The sequence below is a fragment of the Olea europaea genome, chromosome 5, assembly GCF_002742605.1.
Source record: "Olea europaea var. sylvestris chromosome 5, O_europaea_v1, whole genome shotgun sequence".
Classification (NCBI taxonomy): domain Eukaryota; kingdom Viridiplantae; phylum Streptophyta; class Magnoliopsida; order Lamiales; family Oleaceae; genus Olea; species Olea europaea.
Genome location: NC_036241.1, coordinates 13,923,684 through 13,939,080, shown reverse-complemented (window position 1 = coordinate 13,939,080; position 15,397 = coordinate 13,923,684). Strand labels below are relative to the sequence as shown.

Below are 15,397 nucleotides of genomic sequence, written 5' to 3'. Positions count from 1 at the left end.
TTGAATTCACAAGTATATTCTTTAATTTTACACATATCACAAATTGTTAAATTAATTAACTTAACTCTTGCATTATCTTTTTTTCGTATTGCTTCTTCTTCATAATTTCTTAACCAATTTTTCCTAAGAATTCATCTGCAATATATTCTACTAATCTTTCTATTCCTAGTTTATTTGACTTTATTATTTCTGTTTGTACATTTCTTTTTATTAATAATTTTGTATCACTATTAATTCCTTCCTACCAATTTCTAACATTTTCTTCAAAAGATGCAATTAAAAAATCTATTCTCCTTTCAGTATTTTTCCATGTATCATCTTTATTATATCAAAAGAATAATATCATTGAGTCTGCTCAATTTATTAAGGCTTTCTTAGTATCTATTTTGCAATCTAAGTCTAATTTTGTTCCTCCATGGTTAACGGGTTTATCATAATTATTATTTAATTCAAATCTATTACTATATTTATTTCGTTTAGATGATTGTTTTTCTCTTATTTTATCATAAAATTGTCTATATAGTTTATTATACATTGGAGCATAACTTTCATCTGGATCTATTGATTCTGGTTTAGAGGTTTCTACTGGATTAGATCCTCCTTCAGTATTCATTAAGATTTGATATTCATCATCTATACTTTTTAAGTTTAAATGATCAAAATTATCTATAAGTAGATCTAATTCTTCATTCATTTTCTTTGTCTTGATTTTCTTCAATTTTTTGTTTACCTAACATTTTTTTCTCTAGATTCCTCTTCTTCTAATATTTTAGGTAATATATTTTTTTCTAAATTCATCATCCATGCTTCTTGTTTCTATAATTATATTTTTTCTTTCAATATGTTTTTTTCCTATTCTGATTATTTCTTTTTCTATAAATTTTTTATCTATTATATTATTCTTTTCTTCATTTTCTTTTAATTTTCTGACTTCAAGTTTCAATATATTTATATCATTTCTTACTTCTTTTATTTCATTCTTTATCTCTTGTACATTATTTATTAATGTTCTTATTAAATGTTTTAATTATTCCATATGTTCACTGATTGACATTTTCTTTTATCGATTTTTTGATTGACAATAATAAAATGCTATATACTCAGCATTTTTACAATCTCTTATCATTTTATCATACTTTCATTTTATAACTTCAATATTTGTTAATTCTTTTAAATTTTCATAATATCTTGCTTTTTCTTTATATCTTTCTTGTTTTAATTTTAATATTTGTTTTTCTTGAGTTTTAGTTATATCTCCGGGTATTAATAATTCATCTAAAATTTTATTATTTATTAATCTTATTCTTCTCAACTTTCTTTTTAAAATATTTTTAGCTTCTTCCATAATATTTTTATGATGATTAAATATTTCTCTATAGTATAATTCATTTTCAAATACTTCGATAATTATTTCATATGTACGTCTATCTTTAATAAATTCTACAATTAATTTATGTAATATTTGTTCCTTTATTTCTCTAGGTAAATTCCTGGTTACATATAATGTTATTATTTTTAATTTATTAGGGATAGGGTTAAAAAATATACAATAACCTTTTTCTTCAATACATTGATAATAATTATTTATTTTTATGATTTTCATGATCTATATGGCTCTGATATCAACTGGATGCTAATAATCTAATAATCACAAATCTAAAAATCTATTATTCTAATATTCTTAAAATTCTATTATTTTTGTTTTAGTTAATTTATTTGTTATTAAGCGTATATAAAATCTTAAGGTAAGGTTAAAAACTAATTTTTTATATGCTTGTGGTAATCTATTTTTTATTGGTCTTCTCATAAAATTTTAAGTAAATTTTCAAAGTCTAATAATGTCTGAGAATTTATAATATCAATATTTGTTATCATATCTATGTCTGTTCTAAAAGATATATCGTATTTTGAGATATTTTTCTTCATTTTTTCTAATTTATCTATGATATCTTGTATATCTTTTATGATTATTGATCTTGCAATTCTTTTAGCAAAATTTTCTAATAAGTTTTCTTTAAAATATTTTAATATTTCTTGTGATGTATATAATTATTCTTGATATCCTATCTTATCAATTTCTTTTTTAAAATTAAATTTTTTTTATTTTTAGCAACATTTCTTATATTATATGGTCCTCTCTTATATTTGAATTTTTTTATTTTATAATTATTCATTAATAATTCTTTCAAATTTTTAAAAAAATTACTTGTTAATTTTTTAAAGATTTAGATAGAAGATTTTTATTATGAAATAAGTTATTTTTAATATTTATTTAAGAATATTTTAAGTAGTTACAAATATTTGAAAAATTCAAGGGCCAACTTGAAAAATGACATCTTCTAGTTGGGTCATTTCCATGTATTTTCCTCATCCCGCATCTCTTAAAGAAGCAAAGATCTGGGGTCTCCTTCCTCTCGACGGTCTTGTCAAAAGGAGTCTCCATTAATTCTCTACCTCTGTTCCTTGTAAGTTATCCTTTATTTTTGCTTCTTTTTAGTCCAACATCCCCTTAATTTTCTCTCCATTTTTCCTACCCTGTTTCCTTTCTAGATTTTTTTTTTTTTTTGTCATTTATGCTTTCGATTTGCTTTATTCATTTTTTCCTGTTTGATCTGTACTGATCTCGATACTTTTTAAGGTACTCTCGATCTAATTATTTCTTTTAATAGGAAAAAAATAATGGGTTGACTTTTTTGTTGTTAAAGATTTAATCTTTGTGTTTTAGAATGGTTTTTATGCTTCTTTGTGAGAATACTGCATTTTCATGTGTTATCTAGATCTAGAAAATTATTGTTCTGATATAATTCTGAGGATTTGTTCAATTCTTGAACTTTTGTGATATGGCATCTCTTATGTGTTTCCAAATTTCCAATCTTTGACGAGTTCATATCTGTGTATTCATGTTGATGACATCTGAGTCTTTTTAAGTTCGAATGAAGTCAATTTTCGTGTGATAGTTTGGTAATTGGTGGTACTGGTTTTCTTGTTATGCTTCCTGATTCACAGATTTATTCATGAAATTTAGAAAAAAGTTGAATGTTTGATGGGTTTAACTGGTAAATAGATAGACATTGATGGATTAGTTGATTGCACTGAAATAAATTTAGTACTGTAGGTTTAGCAATCAGTTTATTTGAATTGATTTTGTTATCTAATAAGGGGTTATTCTTCGTCAAAGGATTTTTGTTGTTAATGCAGGGATGATTTCATAAACTGATCGATAATTTGTTTTGCTTGTTTATCAGGGTTTGAGATTTTACTATTTTTGTGGTAGCAATCATTTAAATAATGGGTGCGGAGGCTGCTTCCTTGGAAATCAAAACTGAAGAAAATTTCGCTGTGGAAAACAGAAAAGTGAACATAAAATTTGGCTCTCACAGTATGGATGAACAAGCCAAAGGGGAAGAGAACAAAGTTTTTGAGGCCAACATCCCCACAGATGCTGTTGACGAGTGGCCAGAACCCCAACAGATCCATTCTTTCTATATTGTAAAGTATCGTTCACTTGAAGACCAGAAGATGAAGGTGAAATTGGATCTGGCGGAAAAAGAGCTTAAGACTAAGAACCAGGCACGATTTCAAATTACTGAAAAGTTAAAGGCAATAAGGGTAAGATATAGAGTATTCTTTTCCCTGTAAGGACGATTCAGTTTTGTGTGTTTGCATTTTTTCTTGGTATGTGAAATGCTACAATTTTCATAAATACGCGATTACTCTTAAACAGTAACTTTACATATTCTTCTATATAATAATGTTTAATACATGCAAACGGTCCTTTTTAAATTTAATTTCCTTGGAAATCAAAACTGAAGAAAATTTCGCTGTGGAAAACAGAAAAGTGAACATAAAATTTGGTTCTCACAGTATGGATGAACAAGCCAAAGGGGAAGAGAACAAAGTTTTTGAGGCCAACATCCCCACAGATGCTGTTGACGAGTGGCCAGAACCCCAACAGATCCATTCTTTCTATATTGTAAAGTATCGTTCACTTGAAGACCAGAAGATGAAGGTGAAATTGGATCTGGCGGAAAAAGAGCTTAAGACTAAGAACCAGGCACGATTTCAAATTACTGAAAAGTTAAAGGCAATAAGGGTAAGATATAGAGTATTCTTTTCCCTGTAAGGACGATTCAGTTTTGTGTGTTTGCATTTTTTCTTGGTATGTGAAATGCTACAATTTTCATAAATACGCGATTACTCTTAAACAGTAACTTTACATATTCTTCTATATAATAATGTTTAATACATGCAAACGGTCCTTTTTAAATTTAATGGCTTGTTTGAGCCATATTATTTTCAAAAAAATACATTTTTCAACAGTGATTTGACAGCATTTCGACCATACATTCTTCAATAAAATAATATTACATGCAATTCTACAACTTTTCTTTATTTTTTAACCACACTCATTGATTTGACATGAATAATGTATTTTTTCCTAGAATGTGGCTCAAACATGGGCTATATAACAATTCATTGTAATATGGAACAAGATCATACTCCCTACTTCCCAAATATAAATGCTTGTTTTGTTTTGCACACGGATTAAGAACTCTTATTTAATGTCATTGAAAAGGCAATTTTTGCCAACAAGTTTCCTAGTTTACCCTTATTTATATTTGTACAATTTCAAGATTAAGTGGAAAAATTGGTTATAACTTGGCAAATTAAATAATGGTATATTAGTAAATGAACAAAGCAAAACAAGCTCAATAAAGAAATAGGAATATATAATTGAAACGAGAAAATAATGAAGGTCAGCCTATATAAATGGGACCGAGGGAGTACTTAAGCCATCCATAATGGTAAGTCTGAACTTCATAAAAATATTTGAAAAGCTATTGTTCAATAATGTCCATGTTTTTGCATTGTTTATGATCCTTGAATTACATAGATCCGAGATTAATTGAGAAGGATTTTCTTAATGATGCTAAATAAGATTGGTAGGGTTACTGTTTTGATTCAGCATTCTGAACCCAGGTTTTCTTTAAATTTGACGACAAGATAACCATGTAAATGCGATCAGACCCAAAGGAATGTCGCAAAATATGTGAAAACTACATGAGAAATTGAGCTGTTATGATATGGGTAACTGTTGTTTAATGTTTTCAGACCTACATTTGAAGTGGTTCATTGTCAATCAATCTATTATTATTTATTCTATTTTTTCCCTTTTCTCTAAGAGGTTATTCCCCATTTACATATAGATTTAGATTAAGAGTAGAACTTCTGTTATTTTCTTTTTCTTTCGCCCAATGGATGTTTGTAAGTCATGCACTGCGAACTTGCTGTCTGTCCTTGCTCAATTATAGAAAATCTGTGACTCATGTTGATTTAATATAACCTGCATCCATCTTGTTTGATCCTACATTGTTACTGTGATATTTTTACATGTTCATCTTTTAGAATAACTGTAATGAACTTGATTAGTTTTGAACAATGGAATCTTTTAAAGTGAGCACTAAGTGATAGAAGAGAATGTGCAGGCAGACCGGACCCATGTAATCACTCAATTAAAGTCTCTAGGTGTTGATAACAAACAGTTTAGGATGATCATGGATGAGAAGAGAAAAGAAATGGAACCTCTGCAGCAAGCTCTTGGCAAATTGCGGGGTGTTAATAGTGATAATAGAGAGAGGGGTTCTGCTATATGTTCATCGGAGGAGGAGCTCAATAATCTTGTAAGCTTTGTACCATTTCTTTTTGCTCTGAAAGTGTTTTTGTCTTACGTAGCTAATATTCAATCTATTAGCAATTTTTTATTGATTAGATCAAAAGTTTGGAATACCGCATCCAACATGAAAGTATTCCTCTAAACGAAGAGAAGCAAATCCTTAGGGAAATTAAACAACTCGAAGGTACACGGGGCAAGGTCATTGCAAATGCTGCTGAAAGGGCAAAGATTCAGGACTCATTGGGTGAAAAAGAGGCCATTCAGGACCAGGTCAAAGTAAGATGCTATTTATTAAAAATCTCTACGATTTGGTGCCTTATATTTTTTTTCTCGCCAAAATTACTCAATGGCTATTTAATATGTAAATAACATAAAGGTATGCTCATAGATATATGATTGTAGCTTATAGGTGTTGATCTCGATGGAGTTCGGAAGGAACAACTAGTGGTTAAGGCGAAACTTAAGCAACTTGATGAAGAAAAGGAGTTTCTAGAGAAAGAGATCAATGCGTTGCAGGAGGAGTTGGCAGCAGTTGCTGAGAAGCGGGACAAAACTTTTGTAAACATTCAGGAAATTAGGAAACAGCGCGAAGAAAGTGTATGTATTTTTTCATATTTAGCCCTTGTTTTTAATTATGATAATAATTCTATCATTTTAAGTTAGTTAAAAGTATTCAAGACTTGATTTGTATTGTTTGAAAGTATTAATAATACCATTACAAGGGGTGTGATTTATTTATTTATTTTTTAATTGTCTGACTTTAAAATTGCATACAAAGCAATTGGCACAAGTCTGGTACTAAATGCGTATAAATGGAAGAGACTTGACGTCTTTAAGGTCCCCTAAGGTTTACTTAGGCCATGGAGGTCCTTAAGTCAGATGCTATCTTGCTTCATTCTCTGTTTTCATTAAAAAGAGAAATTCATATGGCCCGAATAGTATTACACTTTCATTTGGAGTGCAACCTACGACACGAGTAATATATCATGTAATTATGCCAAGTGATTTTTTATGTAATTCCAAGTTACCTTCTGCGATTTAGTAAAGTATTACCATGACAGAAATAACTTTTCTTATTTCATTTTAGTGTTCTGCACCTTGTTTAATTTTCCATATGAACCAGCAATTTTAGTGCTGAATTTATTCTCAGTCTACAAGACTTGCGGGGAAGAGAGTTTGTGTGATTACTCAGTTTGAATTAGAAGTTGTTGGAAACTTTTGTAGGGACATTTATGATAGTAGTTGTTGTTGTAAAATTATACCTTGTTGCCTTCATACTGTTTAAGTGATATTGTTCTTTGTTTTTATTTAAGCTGATGAGGGAAAATTAAAATTTATACATAAAATCTGTGAAAGTTTAATCTTTTACTCTCAGAACTCCACTTATTACCAAAACCGTACACTGTTGATCAATGCCAGAGATCTGGCTGCTAAGAAGGATGTTGAAGCCCTGAAGGAGCTTTCAGAGATGGAGGTATTGTGGATAATTTTCTCTGTTGAGTTCTGAATCACTATGATACTTTCGTTCGATTTTTTGACAATTATTCTATTTTTTTATGAAGGCTGGGAAGTTCATATCCCTCTGGAGCAGTAATAAGTTCTTTAGGGATGACTATGTTAGAAGAATATTACCATCACTTGACGTTCGACAACTGGGTAGGGATGCACGTATAAGGAATCCCGATGAAAAGCCACTGGTGTCATTAGATGCATCAGCCCCTTCAGGAGGTGAGTCAGTTGTGAAAACAAATGTTAAACAGCCTAGCAAGGAGGATACAGTTCCCCTGGTGGCACAAAATGATACTGCTACCGAGCAGAAAGTTCAGAAAGAAAATAATTCTAGACAGCAGCAGGAAGCAAATGATAGGACTGAAAGTATCATAGAGAAAATTGACTGGGAAAACACAGGGGAAGGAGTCCTTGGAATGGAAAAACTGCAAAAGGATTCTCCTCCAATAATGAAGGAATTAGATGAGAAAAAGTTGAAGGAGATAAGGCGAGAAGAAGAGACAGCTAAGATGAAAATGGCAATGGAAAGGAAGAAGAAGTTGGCAGAGAAAGCAGCCGCAAAAGCAGCAATAAAAGCTCAGAAAGAGGCTGAAAAGAAGCTTAAGGAAATCATTTTTTCCTATTGTTTTCAAATTTTAGTTTGAATTTTCTTACTAGCTTTAGACTGACTGAGAGCATGTTTGGGATAGCTTTTGCTTTTGGTAGAAGGGCTTCAGGAGGCTTCCTCCACATGCTCTTCTAACCAAACCAAACACTTACGAAAAATTATCCATAGCAACTTCTTAGTCTCATAAGCTCCTTTTGGCTTTTTAAAAGTCATGTCGAACAAGCCCTTATCCTGGTTTTGCTATTTATTTATTGCAGGAGCGTGAGAAGAGAGCAAAAAAGAAGGCCGGAGCTGCTGTTGCTGCTCAGGATTCTGAGGAACCGACTGAAGCAGTTGCAGAGGTCGCTGAACTGGAAAACACTGAGGAAAAAGTTGAAACTCTGGTTCTACCAAAGAACAAGGATAGGACAGAAAATACCATCAGGCATAGAACACGTCCAAAAGGTCCAGATTCACTTCAGAAAGTTATGCTCAAACGTAAAAAGGTGACGAACTATTGGATATGGGCTGCTTTGGTGCTTCTTATACTTCTGGCAGTTGGGTATAACTATCTTCTTTGAGATGCTAAAAGTAGTGTATAATGGAAGATGAAGCCTATCTTTTTGATTATCTCGAGGGGACTAGGTCTATATCAGTAACAAGAAGCTATCCCGGTTTTGGGCATTTTATAAACGGGTAAAATTTCATATGTTGGTAGAACCACACATGTTTTCTTTGTTCGGTATATTTCAAATTTTGACTTATCGTAGATTATTAGCGATATCTTGTTTTATTCGAACTGATATGTATGTGTAGCCGTATCATAGGATGAAAATATATTGCTTTGGATGTATTATAGTGCATGAAAATAATGGCCATAATGTGGATAGAATGATATACTGGTGCATGTATTACAGTTTTAACTCTATACTTTGAAGACAGATAAGTTTGAGAAACTAACACAGTACCATCTAAGCATATCCATCATAGGTGAATAATGCTATTTATCATATGATGATGAAACATCAGTGATGTGGCGGTCCATGTGGAATAATGGGATTGGGCAATTCAATTTTTACGAGAGAAGAGAAGGAGACGTTTCGAGAGAGAGAGAGAGAAATGTGAGGAATAATGAATTGACATATTGCTGATGTATTATCATGACGATGATAAATAACATCACTCATCATAGATACTCCCTAAACTCGATTTCTTTCCTAATATAGTCCCAATATTTTCAGTCATCAAAGCTACACTTACATCGTCAAATTTGTTCCTTGAACTGTTAATCGACTACCTCAAGTTACATATCATCACTACGAAAACAACAAAATAAACCATCAAATTCGAGAAACCGTTTAACATTTTCATGAATGATGATAGAGATAAAAATGTTAAAATATAGAATGAAATTACAAAACCAAAACTGACAAAATGGTTTGAACAAAAAGAAGAAAAAGAAAAAGGTAGAGAGAGGATCTACACAAAATATGTAATGATAGGAATTTGAACCATTCTACAAAATGGTTAGCTAATTGGTTCTGATAACCTTATAACCGTATAAATGCAATTTGAATCCTTAATTTTCATTTTTTGGTGCAATTATTTGTACCATTATAATATAGACACATTTAAATTAATATATCATCATTCTTATTATAATTCTACAGTATGATTACATATTTTTGGAGTTATAATTTAATTCTAAATTCTTAACATTACAGTACATTTATAACTAGGGGTATTATTATCAAACGCATTAATATGCAAGGATTAAAAGTTGAAATGATACGTTTCTCATATATCCACACTTTAGTGTAGATAATCTAAACTTATTTTTGCATATTGGAAGGAAACAATGATGAGAACCAGCTATATAATATCGAGTTAATGAAGAATGTTGGTAAGTGAAGGAGTTGTCAGAAATCTATAATTTACAGTTGATATAATTTGAGCGATACATGTAAATTGCATGAAAAATACTTGACTCAAATCGTATGCAAAATATATCTAACTTCTCTCAACCAAAAGCATTTGGTAAAATCTTTATTTACCATTTTAAGTTTTAGAAAAAAAAAATATTTTTTCGACAATTTTCTTTTAAGCATACCCACAATATCCATACTGACACTTGACCCCCGAAGAACACATTTTATCACACTTGCCACAGTTTGTAGGGTTGTAGAAAACATTGGTGCAAGTTCCATGGCAGCAACGCTCTCCTAGTTTACATTTGTGCCCACAAATTCCACAATTATTTTTGTCGCTTAACACGTTCCGGCAGTGCTTCTTGCAGCAAAAAAGAAGGCCTTCTCCTTTGCTTGCCGATATCCCATTACACACATTATTCTTCGCTGCATCACACCTCGTGCCCTTTTTGATATTCGCCAAGAATCGGCTTCTCAATCGCGTGTTCTCGAATGGGGTGTCGAGTAAGTATTCTTCATCGTCATCTTCACTAGCAAAAGAAAATGATGTTGGAGAATGCAGGGTTAGAAGTAGAGAGAGAGTAAGAGAGAGAAGGGTTGTAAGTTTGAGTGTGGAGGTGGCCATATGAAATAAGGGATGTCACAAGATTGAAAATGGAGAGAACTGTTGGGCTATATATGTTGTAACATTCGTAACAAGAAATTCCTTCTTTTAAGGAAAGACATGCATGTATTCTGCCTAATTGATGTTAGGATTTCTTAATAGGGGTGGTGCGTCTAGATTCTAGCCTAAGTAGCTTGGATAGAGTACTTACAGTATATTCTGGCACTATTTTTCCGGCGAGCATTGCGAAGATGATTAGTGATTGCTGGATCTCAGCCGAATTATTGGGATTGAATTCAAATGCTTCAATTCTATCTCACATCACATGCCGCTAGAAACTCTCTACATAACTACATTTTCAACATCTTTGAATTTTAGTGGCGTATAACTGCTAACTAGGAATTATGTGCTATTTCTTCCGTATTAGTCGGTTCGAACCTCTTAATTTCACACAAGTTCGTAGTAATGAATATGTCACCCAGATTCGAAGTAACTTGAGTACTGACAATGGCATTGTGCAATATGACTCGGTTTAGTTCCCTAACCAAGAAAATATTAAGATTAAAAACAATATATATATAGAATGACTCATTTAATCTGATGTGCTAAAATTATTATTTATGTTTTTATGTTTCTTTTCTATCTGGCTTAATAAGTGGAGAAAAACTTTGGTGCGACAGTCACATCATTCTACATAGTGCACCGTCGAATGAGAAGCCACCACCTCATCGGATGGCCCCTCTCACCTAATGAGGTGAGGCCATCTTGAGACTTGAGGTGCAAAGAAAGAAAAAATCAGGTCCCAAGGTGCCCTCACATCATTGCGTGAGGATGGGCCACCCGATGAAGTGGTGACTTTCCATTCGGCGGTCGCACCACACCATGTAGGATGGTGCGACTGTCTCACCAAAGTTTTTCTCCGATGAATGACCCGACCCATTTAACATGCTAAATATATTATTTGTTTTCTCACATCCCACTCATTTGTTTTGTATTATTAGTCTTGACTAGTGACCTATTCCTCTTTGCAACTTAACAATCAAAAACTAGGTTTATACCTTTTATTGATTAGTGTAGGAGAGGATCTTAACCATATATCAAAGATCTCTGGATTAGATACAACAGAAGCCAACTCCATTGATTCCAGGACTTCTCATGTGATAATGATAATGAATTTAAACTCCTGTAAATCCCAGCAAATCACTGCTGAAATATAGTCGATTAGTTTCAATAGGTTCCTTTGATAATATATCACAGAAAATTATTTAAAGTTTACAATTAGGATATTCACAAGATTAGAGGTCGAAAGATGGGGAAAAAAGGAAGAAAGAGAGAAAACTATTGCAGTCGCTAAATTTTAGTTACTTTGTATCTTTTAAAAATTAAGTAATGAACTGAATGAATCGGTGAAAGAAATCTACTTAGTTGATGTTAAATTTAATAAGTATAATGGTAAATTGAATAATGGATTGAAAGAATTTTTTGTAGTTGACCTTTAATTTATTCAGAACTATTTTCCGGACCAACAATTTGTTTGCAACCTGTTGGAAATTTCAGTAAAATTTGATCATTTCAACTTTGGTAAGACAACCTTTTCAACAAAAATACAAGAAGCGAGTTAATTTAATGGTATTGGTTTACGAGTAACAATTCAATAAACAGACAATAAAACAAAAACAATTAATTTTTTTCTACCTCGAGTACTGCTTATTGTTGGAAAAAATTGAGTGAGCGGCTCAATTTTGACACAATTTTTGATGGGACCCGTTGGTCCAATGTGGAATATCAAAGTTGATATGTGTTCTCCTCTGCGAAGACATCGATTTCATGTATTTATTTGCCAAAATGAAGCTCGGGTGAATGAGAAATTAAAACTCAAAGTTGGTCATTGGAAGTTGATTTTGTGGTAAAAAAATGCATTTATCCCGCATAGGAAAACCAAGGAAATTTAAACCACTTTATATATGGTTATGCTTTGGAGATGTGTAATCATGTGTAACATAGAGACTCTCTCTACGTACGCGCGTAGAGGGGGTGCAAAATACGAACCGAAGTGGCCTTCAGACCTTGAACTTGGGTGCGAGCGCGACTTGCGCACACGAATGTCGGACCGAACAAGGCAAAAATGGCCCCATCGGAGAGCCCACGTTTTGCTTTTTTTTTTTTTTTTTTTTTTTGGCTTTCTCCAATGACTTTTGAGTTTCTAAACTGAAAGAACTCCAATGGACTCCCAATGGTCACAGTGTTAATGGAAAGTAACTCCAATGGACTTCCAATGGTCACAATATTAATGGCCAATATACCTATAAAAAGGCTCATTCTCCAGCAATCTAACATACTCAAAAATCTCACCTACATTCCTGCATACACAATTTCTTCTTTTCTGCATTCTTTGTCCAGTAAAGTCTTGTTCTTGCGGTGATATTATTCGGATACTAGATCAGTTTGTCAGAGTAGGATCGCGATGCTCGGATTCTGCTTATTACCGTTGTATCCTGAGAGATAGCCGCTCGAACTGAACTTCCAACACCTACGGTGAGGGGGCGAAACTGTTTTAAGGAAACTGTGCACGCACAGGCCTCGGTTTGAAATCTGCTGCAATTTGTATTTTCTTTCTACAGATTATTTTCGCATTACTATTTAATTCATGCAGTTTGTAGTTTCATAATGTGAAGCCTCCAGATTCATCGTTTACAGTTTTAGCCTACAGTTAACTTATATTTCTGATTTTGTGTTGCTAAATATTTTTTTCCAGCTGTTGGAAAATTCTGAAACGGAATTTTTTTTTTTTATAAATTGAAATCGTTTGCCTTGTGGTTATTAGTTTAAATAGTCGGCTATTGCAATTGAATAAAACTTATACAATTGGTTTCATCTACTAGCGACTTGTTTTCCTATAAGCTTAAAACAGTTTCTAAATTCGGAAAACAATAGTTGATTTTTGGTTTAACTGAATTTTAGTTACTTGGAACTAATATTTGATTTTCAAAACCAAGAGTCGGTTTTTTTTTTGTTTCATTGAATTGTAGTTTCTTGAAACTAATATTTGGTTTGTTTTCAGAAATGGCAACCGAATCGAACAACATGGATGTGACCCAAAATGTTCCTGCTGGAAATCAGGCTATGGGTTCTAATGTGGCTCAAGGGCCAAGCTCCGTTGTGGTTCAGACTGTGGCTAGAATGCCAAGTCATGTTGTGAGCCAAACTGGCCAAACTATAATTGTTCCGGTTAATCATGGAGAAAAATCGAAAAAAATTCAATGGCTTGAATTTCAAAAGGTGGCAGCAGAAAATACTTTTTTACTTGACCACCTTGAATCTTGCGAGATTCTTGACTGAAACTACTCCAAAGTTTAATGAGGGCGAGGGAGATGTGCAAGCATTGAGTGCACTTGATGCTTAGAAGCATTCGGACTTTCTGTGTCGAAATTATATCATGAATAGCCTAGCAGATACAATGTATATAGCACCATGAAAACTGCTAAGGAATTGTGGAAGTCCTTAGACCGAAAATACAAAACTAAGGATGTCGGGGCTAAAAAGTTTATAGTCGGCAAATTCCTAGACTATAAGATGGTGGACTTCAAAACTGTTATCAGTCAAGTGTAAGAACTCCAAGTGATTCTTCACGAAATTCTTGCCGAAGAAATGATGTTGAGTGAAACTTTTCAGATGGCTGCAATTATAGAAAAATTGCCCCCTGCGTGGAAAGATTTCAATAACTATTTGAAACACAAATGAAAGGAAATGAACGTCGAAGAACTCGTTGTTAGACTTTGAATTGAAGAAGACAACAAGAGTTCCGATAAGAATTAGTTCAATCCTAGTGTGGCCAAAGGCAATGTTATGGAGCTTGGTCAAAGTAGTAAGAACTACAAAAATAAGTCTGAGCCATCCGGTGGCAAAAGAACTAAGCAAGGACCGACATGTGGAATTGTCAAGAAGAAATTCCAAGGGAAATGTTTCAATTGTGACAAAGTGGGTCACAAGTCTTCGGAGTGCAGATTACCGAAGAAAAAGAAAGAAGCAAACGTTGTTGACTACATGGCACAAGATGTGTCGGAGCTGAATCTTGGCAGTAGTCATTTCTGAATTAAACATGGTGGGTTCGAACCCTAAAGAGTGGTGGATTGACACCGGTATTACAAGACATGTGTGCTCTGATAAAGAGATATTTTATACGTTCGAAGTTGTTGAGAACTGGGAGAAGTTGTTCATGGGAAATTCAGCAACTTCTGAAATCAAGGGTCAAGGAAAAGTGGTTCTGATGATGACCTCGGGAAAGGGGCTGACTCTCAACAACGTGCTTTATATGCCGAAAATTCGCAAGAATTTAATGTCCGGGTCGCTTTTGAATAAGCATGGTTTCCGCATTGTTTTTGAGTCAGACAAAGTCATTCTGTCAAAAAGTGGAATGTTTGTTGAAAAATGTTATGTTTCCGACGGTATGTTTAAACTCAATGTAATGGTTGTGAAACCAAAAATGAATAAAGCAAGTTCTTCTGCTTATTTGCTTGAGTCTTCCAATTTGTAGCATGGTAGACTAGGACATGTTAACTATGATACTTTACGAAAACTAGTTAACTCTAATTGCATACCTAAGTTCAATAACGATTCTAAACATAAGTGTGAAACTTGTGTTGAAACAAGATTAACAAGGTCATCGTTTAAATCAATTGAATGGAACACAGAACCACTAGATTTAGTTCACAGTGATGTGTGTGATCTAAAACTTGTACAAACAAGAGGTGTCAACAAGTATTTTATTACTTTTGTCGATGATAGCACAAAATACTGCTATGTATATCTGCTTAAAAACAAGGATGAAGTTATAGAGAAATTTATTCTCTATAAGAATGAAGTTGAGAATCAACTTAATAAGAAAATTAAGGTGCTGCAAAGTGATCGAGGTGGTGAGTATAAAGCACTATTTACTGAATTCTGTGCACAAAAAGCATACATGAAACCACCGCCCCTTATTCACCGCAACAAAATGATGTTGTCGAACAGAAAAATAATACCTTAAAAGAGATGATGAATGCAATGCTCGTAAGTTCTGGGTTGCCTCAGAACATGTGGGGGGAAACTATGTTATC

At 32.9% G+C, this 15,397-nt stretch overlaps 2 protein-coding genes across 7 annotated transcripts; one reads left to right on the top strand and one right to left on the bottom strand.

Moving 5' to 3' along the window:
• Positions 1-2,330: 2,330 nt before the first annotated feature.
• On the top strand, positions 2,331-8,666 carry LOC111394735 (proton pump-interactor 1-like). Of its 6 annotated transcripts, none has more exons than XM_023020701.1 (9): positions 2,331-2,465; positions 3,246-3,315; positions 3,800-4,093; positions 5,544-5,681; positions 5,771-5,950; positions 6,077-6,271; positions 7,050-7,148; positions 7,237-7,788; positions 8,048-8,666. In XM_023020701.1, exons 2-9 carry the CDS (start codon positions 3,289-3,291, stop codon positions 8,348-8,350), a joined length of 1,788 nt encoding a protein of 595 aa, XP_022876469.1. In that variant the 5' UTR covers positions 2,331-2,465; positions 3,246-3,288; the 3' UTR covers positions 8,351-8,666. The 6 variants fall into 6 exon arrangements, with proteins under 6 accessions (XP_022876469.1, XP_022876463.1, XP_022876468.1 ...); XM_023020695.1 differs by having other exon boundaries at positions 5,487-5,681; XM_023020696.1 differs by lacking the exon at positions 2,331-2,465 and adding an exon at positions 2,497-2,638 and having other exon boundaries at positions 5,487-5,681.
• A 1,029-nt stretch (positions 8,667-9,695) lies between these two features.
• Positions 9,696-10,357, bottom strand: LOC111394968 (protein GRIM REAPER-like). The gene has a single exon (XM_023021005.1). It carries the CDS (start codon positions 10,320-10,322, stop codon positions 9,870-9,872), a length of 453 nt encoding a protein of 150 aa, XP_022876773.1. The 5' UTR covers positions 10,323-10,357; the 3' UTR covers positions 9,696-9,869.
• Positions 10,358-15,397: the final 5,040 nt, after the last annotated feature.

Coding starts and splice junctions, on each gene's coding strand:
- LOC111394968 (XM_023021005.1), bottom strand. CDS start 10,322: ATGGCCACCTCCACACTCAAACTTACAACCCTTCTCTCTCTTACTCTC.
- LOC111394735 (XM_023020695.1), top strand. CDS start 3,289: ATGGGTGCGGAGGCTGCTTCCTTGGAA. Junction 4,094..5,486: donor AAAAGTTAAAGGCAATAAGG/GTAAGATATAGA, acceptor GAGAATGTGCAG/GCAGACCGGACCCATGTAAT. Junction 7,789..8,047: donor AGGCTGAAAAGAAGCTTAAG/GAAATCATTTTT, acceptor TATTTATTGCAG/GAGCGTGAGAAGAGAGCAAA.